The sequence below is a fragment of the Myotis davidii genome, unplaced genomic scaffold (assembly GCF_000327345.1).
Source record: "Myotis davidii unplaced genomic scaffold, ASM32734v1 scaffold125, whole genome shotgun sequence".
In the NCBI taxonomy this organism is placed as follows: Eukaryota; Metazoa; Chordata; class Mammalia; order Chiroptera; family Vespertilionidae; genus Myotis; species Myotis davidii.
Window position 1 is genome coordinate 7,553,918 of NW_006299390.1, and position 6,877 is coordinate 7,560,794.

Sequence of the window (6,877 nt, forward strand, 5' to 3'; positions counted from 1 at the left end):
TGGTCCCCTGTTATTCGAAAACCCAAAAACTGTCCAAAATAGAAACTTTACGGCTGGCCAAAAACTACATCTGGGCACTTTCGGAAATTCTAAGAATCGGCAAGAGACCTGATCTGCTCACATTCGTCCAAAACTTGTGCAAAGGTCTCTCCCAGCCAACGACAAACTTGGTGGCAGGCTGCCTGCAGCTCAACGCCCGGAGCTTCCTGATGGGGCAGGGCGGGGAGGCCGCGCATCACACAAGGTCACCCTACTCCACCTTCTACCCTCCCTACCACAGCCCCGAGCTCACCACCCCCCCAGGACATGGGGCTCTGGATAATTCCAAGTCCATGAAACCCTATAATTATTGCAGTGCATACGAATCCTTCTATGAAAGCACTTCCCCTGAGTGTGCCAGCCCTCAGTTCGAAGGTCCCTTAAGTCCTCCCCCAATTAACTATAATGGGATATTTTCCCTGAAGCAAGAAGAAACCTTGGACTATGGCAAAAATTACAATTACGGCATGCATTACTGTGCAGTGCCACCCAGGGGTCCCCTTGGGCAGGGTGCCATGTTCAGGTTGCCCACCGACAGCCACTTCCCTTACGACTTACATCTGCGCAGCCAATCTCTCACCATGCAAGATGAATTAAATGCAGTTTTTCATAATTAATGAGGAAAATGAAAATAAACAGTGGTCATTCACCTCCCCCGTCTAATTAAGACAAAGCAGATGCTTGTGGGCTGAGTAATTGGCACGACTCTATCTAAGGTGTTTACTAGTTCCTGAAGTGTGTTTCAACTATTGTGAGAATTTTCTATGTCATAATAAATCTCTTTTCTTATGAGAGCATCTTTTCCTTTCCTTTTGTCTGTAAAGCACTGTGATTCTGTTTCTACGGGAAGGATTTTTTCTTCCTTGTTTTCTTTTCTTTTAAGTTTACTTAATTTGTTTGAAAAAAGGGTGTCTAAGAATATACTGTTGAATAAAGACATGCACACAGCATAACTCAATGTCTGTTTCAGTTGTACAGTAACTATAAAATGCATGTGATTAAAATAAGATGAATAAAATGATGTGTTTATAATGATTAGGAAATATATATTATGTATCTCTGAAAAATTGGAAATCTAAAATATGGAGAATAACACCCAGCTGACAATGATATTGGAAGGTGCATTTGTGGATGGGCGACAATATGAAAAAGCTATGCAATTTTCTCTTTATTAGGGACAAGTCTAAATGCATTCGATTGGTAACCATTCCTCTTCAGGTGTTTGCAGATGGGACAACATGATATTTGGGTAGGTGCTGTCATAATTTTGGAAAAATTATTTCAATCACAAAGACAACATTTTCAGCACTTGTGTTGTTCAGAAATTATCTGTACAGGTTTGTTATCACAATGTATACTTGTGTTTTCCACACCACATTTTTAAAGCAATTAAACAGATATTTACACTCAGAGAAATCATCTATTAGTGGTGATATTTCTGCATGATGCTCATTATTTCCTGGTACACAGCTGCTTTCTGTCTCCAAAACATCCTCCTTCCTATTCCAGAAATATTTCTGGATTTCAAAACCGTACGAGATAAAACATTTCTTAAACAAAATGGCCAAAGCGCTTACAATAATTTTTTTTAAGTGTCTTAAATGAAAGAAGAGGAGCCCATGCACGTTAAACATCCTGGGGAAACAATGATAAATCCTGGTAACCTTCAGCTCCAGCCGAAATTTGGTGGCAAGTTTCCAGCAAACACCAGAGTGGATGTTAAAGAGGGAAGGTTGGACTCTGTGCCCTTTAAATAAGTCTGGCCGATTAGAGGCTAAATTCTGTGTGATTTAAAGTTTCTGACAAAAGGCCACCCAAAACCTGGTTGAATGGTGCCTGGCAGCTCCCCCTCTTAAGCAGAGCTGCGCCTCTCGCCTCTCCTAGGATCAGACCAAGGTGGCAGTGCCCTCCCTCCAGAGGCCCCTGGTGTGGGTTTGCCTCCGGGGGCGGAGGAGGCGCAGCTGCCACAGCGGTCCCGGGCGCTCACCCTCTGAATTGGGTCCAGCGGTGGCGGGAGGGAGCCTGGCCGGACGGGTCTGGGCAGGGGGTCCTGCTCCATAGCCCCGCACCGCTGCCCACCGAGTGCCCGGGTCCGCTTCAGGGAGCACACGCCGAAGGCGCGCCTGGCAGGTGACTTGGGAGGGGAAGGAGGCTGCTGCCCGCCGCCCCTCCCGCCTCGGGGTCACAGGCTGCACCTGCGCTGCTGTGTCCTGTCTGCAGTGGGCGCCTTGGAGCCTGGGGTCCCAGACAAGGAAGGGGCTGCGCCATCTGGGAAGCGAGCCGTCTAGAGACCCCACTCTGAACCGGAGCAGAGCAGACCTCCTGGGGGCCAGGACCAGAGAGGCGGGACCCGGGTCACCCCTTCTCCCGTCTGCCGCAATGGGGGACACGGAGGCAGCGGCGGTTTGCACTAAGAGCTGTCCCCGCCCTGCTGCCCTGCTGTTCCCACGGCTGGTGGGACATCTTGAGCCAAGGCTGGGAGGCGCGCGCCCCATTCTGCGAGGGTGAGGGGTCGGCCGCCCAGAAGTTCCCGCATCAGAGCCTGGCCTTGGCTCCAAGGGGCAAAGGCACCAGGCGCCTAAGGCATCAGGCACCGAGCAGCTGCTGGCCTGGCGCAGGACGCAGCGGGTCCTGAAGGCGCCCTGCCCTCCGCGGGTGTGTGAGCGCCTGTTCAGTCAAATCCCAGGCGGGCAAGGGCAGAGAGGCCGGGAAGGAGGGGGAAGAGTGCCTTCCAGGCATGAGGACAAGTGTGCCCGAGGCAGCGAGCCCTCTGTCCCCTGTCTCCACACTGAGTGACTCTGCGTGGCTTCCTTGCAGATGCGCACAAACCTGCCCTGTCTGGTTTGTGCCTCTCTAAGGCCACTCACTGCTCACCAGGCCTCTAAGCACAGCGGCACTGGGGCGTAGGCTTGAGCAAAGGACAAGAAAGTAAAGAAGCATCTGCACCAGGGAGAATATGGCTTAAAATAAATTTTAAAAGCAGTTCTGTTTAGTCACTAGCAGAGTAGATTCGGTCTCTCTCCCAGCCCCCACCCCTTGCTGCAAGGTGACCTGGTGCCCTGGACTGAGAACAGCATTGCGCTTGCTCGGTGCTTTTTCGGTCCAGACAGCCTTTGAAATCCACCTAGACTTCCTAGGGTCACAGATCCATGTGGGAACCAGGGATTGCCACAGGAGATCATTCTCCCGGCTCCTTCTGGCAGCGGGAGAGAGCGAGGGAGAGAAGCAGCTGGCTGAACGTCTGGGGAAAAGACAACCGTTCAGATGGAGCGTCTCAGCTCAGAGCTTTGTTCCCAAGGAGCTCAAGCAAAAGAGTGGGGTTTCCAGGCACAGACCCTAGAGATTATGAAATGCCTTCCATATTTGGATGCACGAATCCCATGTGTGCTCTCTCCTTCCGCGGCCTGATGGAAGCTGGGATACGAGGCTATGTGTGGGACTGATCCTTGTGGCCTCACCAGCCTTCAGACCCACTGGTGACTCCCGGCGTGGAATCACCCAGCCTCCACGCTCCTTGCTCCTGACCCAACATCCTCCTTCCAGCCCACGTCCCAATGCCAATGCCAATTTAATCCTCCCGACCTGCTTCCATACACCCATCCCTTGAAATAACACCTTTTGTGGTTCTCTTTTTAATTTTTCACTCAGCTACATCTTCCCTATCAAAACTACAAACAACTGCTAACATATAGTACACTCGAATTTACATAACATTTCTCACCTAGTCACCCATTTAGCCCCAGGAACTTTATCATGAGGTAATCAACCTTATGACCCTTGTTTTACCGGAAACAGATCAGCAAAATCACGTCCCTTGTCCGTGGGCACAGAGCTAATGGCGTAGCTGGACAAAGCCAGTCCTTGGGCCTTCTCCTTCATTGGTTCTCAAGGCCTGACGCATGGGGTCTCTAGTCCCCTTTTGCAACCCGATCTCCCATTTCATTATATCAGTAGTTTTCACCTACTTTTATTTTTAAGCATCAGTGCACTTTGTTTAAATAATATGTTAGAAGTTAGTGTACACGTGAAAATGTTCCTGCTCCTGGTGAAGATAGGTGGGGAGGGTCAGGAGCCAAGATACCCACCCTGCCCAGCTCTTGAGATGTCTCTGAGGATGAGCCCATTTATTTCCTATCTGTCCACCTTTGTGTCTTGCACTGTTCATCGGTTTAAGATATCCGCATTTCTGTTCTCCATCTTCTCAAATTCACGTGTTTCAAGGCCACCTCCTACATGAAGCCTTCCGATCCCTCTAGTTTCATGCTGCTCTGAAACCACAGCTGTGTTGTTTTGATCACATAGTTGTCAACTACATTTTCACTGACTAATTATTGTGCTGCATTCAAAATCTTGTTTAGGTCATGCATTGCTTAATAACTTGGGTATATAACTAGACTGTACACTCCATGTGAGCAGGGGCCCTGTATGATGCTCTTTTTGTCTCTATGGTGCATGCACTCATTAAGTCCTTGATTCGTTTATTGCAATTAAGGATACAAGCTCTGGTTGTATTAGAGAGTAACCTCAATTCAAAGGCAAAGAGGCATGGACCTTTCACATACAACAACAACTGACATTGAGCAACCACCGGAAGGTTCGGATTGTCACCTTTAAAGTGAGAATAATATCACATATGGCATAGGTTATAAAGATAAAACACAATCATTTATGAAAAGTATCTGGCCCACTTCCTAATCCAAAGTAAGCACATAGCTGATGAAATCAGCTATTATTTTTATTATTAATCTGATAGAACCACATTAAGTTTTGCTAAATCTGAACGTGAACAATATTTTTCAAAATGCAGGTTAGATCTAGGTAGCATAGCCTATATAATAAAAGCATAATATGCTAAATGTCCAGTCGTCTGGTTGGCCATTCAACCAATCAAAGTGTAGTATGCTAATGGTATGCTAAGACCACTCAACTGCTCGCTATGCTGTGCCCTGACGACCAGGGGGCAAATGCCCCAACCAGTAGGTTAGCTGATTGGGACTGAGCAAGATGGGCCGGACATGCCCTGGAGCCCTCCCGTGGTTCCTCCTCGGCTGGCCAACCTCCCGCGTCCCTCCCCAGCCCTGATCATGCACCAACGGGGTCCCTTGGTCTGGCCTGCGCCCTCTCACAATCCGGGACCCCTCGAGGGATGTCGGAGAGCCGGTTTCAGCCCAATGGCGGAATGACCAGTCGCTATGATGCACACTGACCACCAAGGGGCAGACGCTCAATGCAGGAGCTGCCCTCTAGTGATCAGTGCACTCCCACCGGGGGAGCGTTGCTCAGCCAGAAGCCAGGCTCACGGCTGGCAAGCACAGCGGCGGTGGTGGCACCTCTCCCACCTCCACAGCAGCCGGACATCCCCCGAGGGCTCCCAGAATGTGAGAGGGCGTAGGCTGAGCTGAGTGAATTTTGTGCACTGGGCCTCTAGTTGTGATATAAAGTCTGTCTAGTGAACTTAATATATTTTCAACAAAATAAAAAGTAGAATCCTTCAGGGATGTAAAGTACAGCATAAGGAATACAGTCAATACTATTGCAATAACTATGTATGGTGTCAGGTGGGTACTGCTAATATTGGGGGGATACTTTGTAAAGTATATGATTGTCTAACCACATTGTTGTACGCCTAAAACTAATACAAAATAATATTGAATGTAAACTGCAATTTAAAAAAATGTAGAGCCCTTCAGACATAGTAAAAGTAAGTACTTGTTCATCTGAAACTTTACTTCACATACACACACACGCACACACACGCACAGAGAGAGAGTAAGATACATTTTATAATGTCAAATGTCAAAGTAGTTGGAAAGCCACTGATCTAGAAGATAACTGAAGCGGAATACACGTCTGAAAATTCCAGAGGAGCCCGGGCTCTTCAGACATCTGCACCCAAGCTTCTGAACTGTGCTACTTGTATCTAATGTCTGACCCCATCACACGAAAGGTGAGATTTCCCTGCATGCTCACCGGCCCTTTTCCAGGGATGACTTTTACAGGATAGCAACCATTGCCAAAGTGCCTTATTTCTCTCTTTGAAAAAAGCAGTATTGCAATGAGAACTCTGAGGGGAAGATGGTAAAAACAAAACAACAACAACAAAAAAAAAACCACAACAGAATCCTCTTAACATTGATAAGAAGAGGAGGAACACAGTACGTTCAGAGACCTTGCATGGAGTATAAAGTAAGAACCAAAAAAAGAACTCAAAGGACCCATCAGAACTGCCAATATCCAATCAAGTCCTGGATTTATAGGTCAGGATCCCAAGGTTTGCTGGACATCAGAATCACCCAAGATGGCCTTGGAATACCATTTCTTAGGTTCCACCTCCTCTCTTCAATCCTTGGCCACTTCATGACCTGGTCCACATACATTCCTGGCACACCAACCCCAGATGTATTTCACATCACTAAACAGTGACCACCATCTTGGGGGTGACAGATAGAGGCTAATGAAAGGAAAGCTGCAAACTCTAAGCCACATCTTACAACATTTCAGCTCTCAGCAAGACAGTTGGATACAGACAATGGACTCAAGCAAGGAAGAGGAGGAATTCCAAGTTCCCAGTAATGCTCCTATAAGAAGAAAGAATGTGAAGTCATAAGTCAGGGAGTGAAGCAGCACTGGCAGGTAACATCACAGGTGTGCAATCTGCTAGCACACCTTGGATGTTCTTCTTTCCCACTTTTGAAGGATGGGTGCTCTTGTCAAAAAAAAGTTGACTAGACATGTAGAAGACCCTGGGTTTTTCCCTTGGTGAGTATTGACCCCCAACCATTTTGACATCCTTCCTGGTATAATTTTGAAATATGCCCACTCTCAAATTTCTCCTGCT

At 47.8% G+C, this 6,877-nt stretch overlaps 1 protein-coding gene across 1 annotated transcript in view; it reads left to right on the forward strand.

The window, feature by feature from the left end:
• Positions 1 to 833, forward strand: part of NEUROD6 (neuronal differentiation 6) — a 2,790-nt gene extending 1,957 nt beyond the window's left edge. The window contains exon 3 of the mRNA XM_006774925.2: positions 1 to 833. This exon is cut by the window's left edge and continues 29 nt beyond it. Within this exon, the coding sequence (XP_006774988.1) occupies positions 1 to 656 (656 nt within the window). The 3' untranslated portion in view covers positions 657 to 833.
• The last annotated feature ends 6,044 nt before the right edge of the window (positions 834 to 6,877 follow it).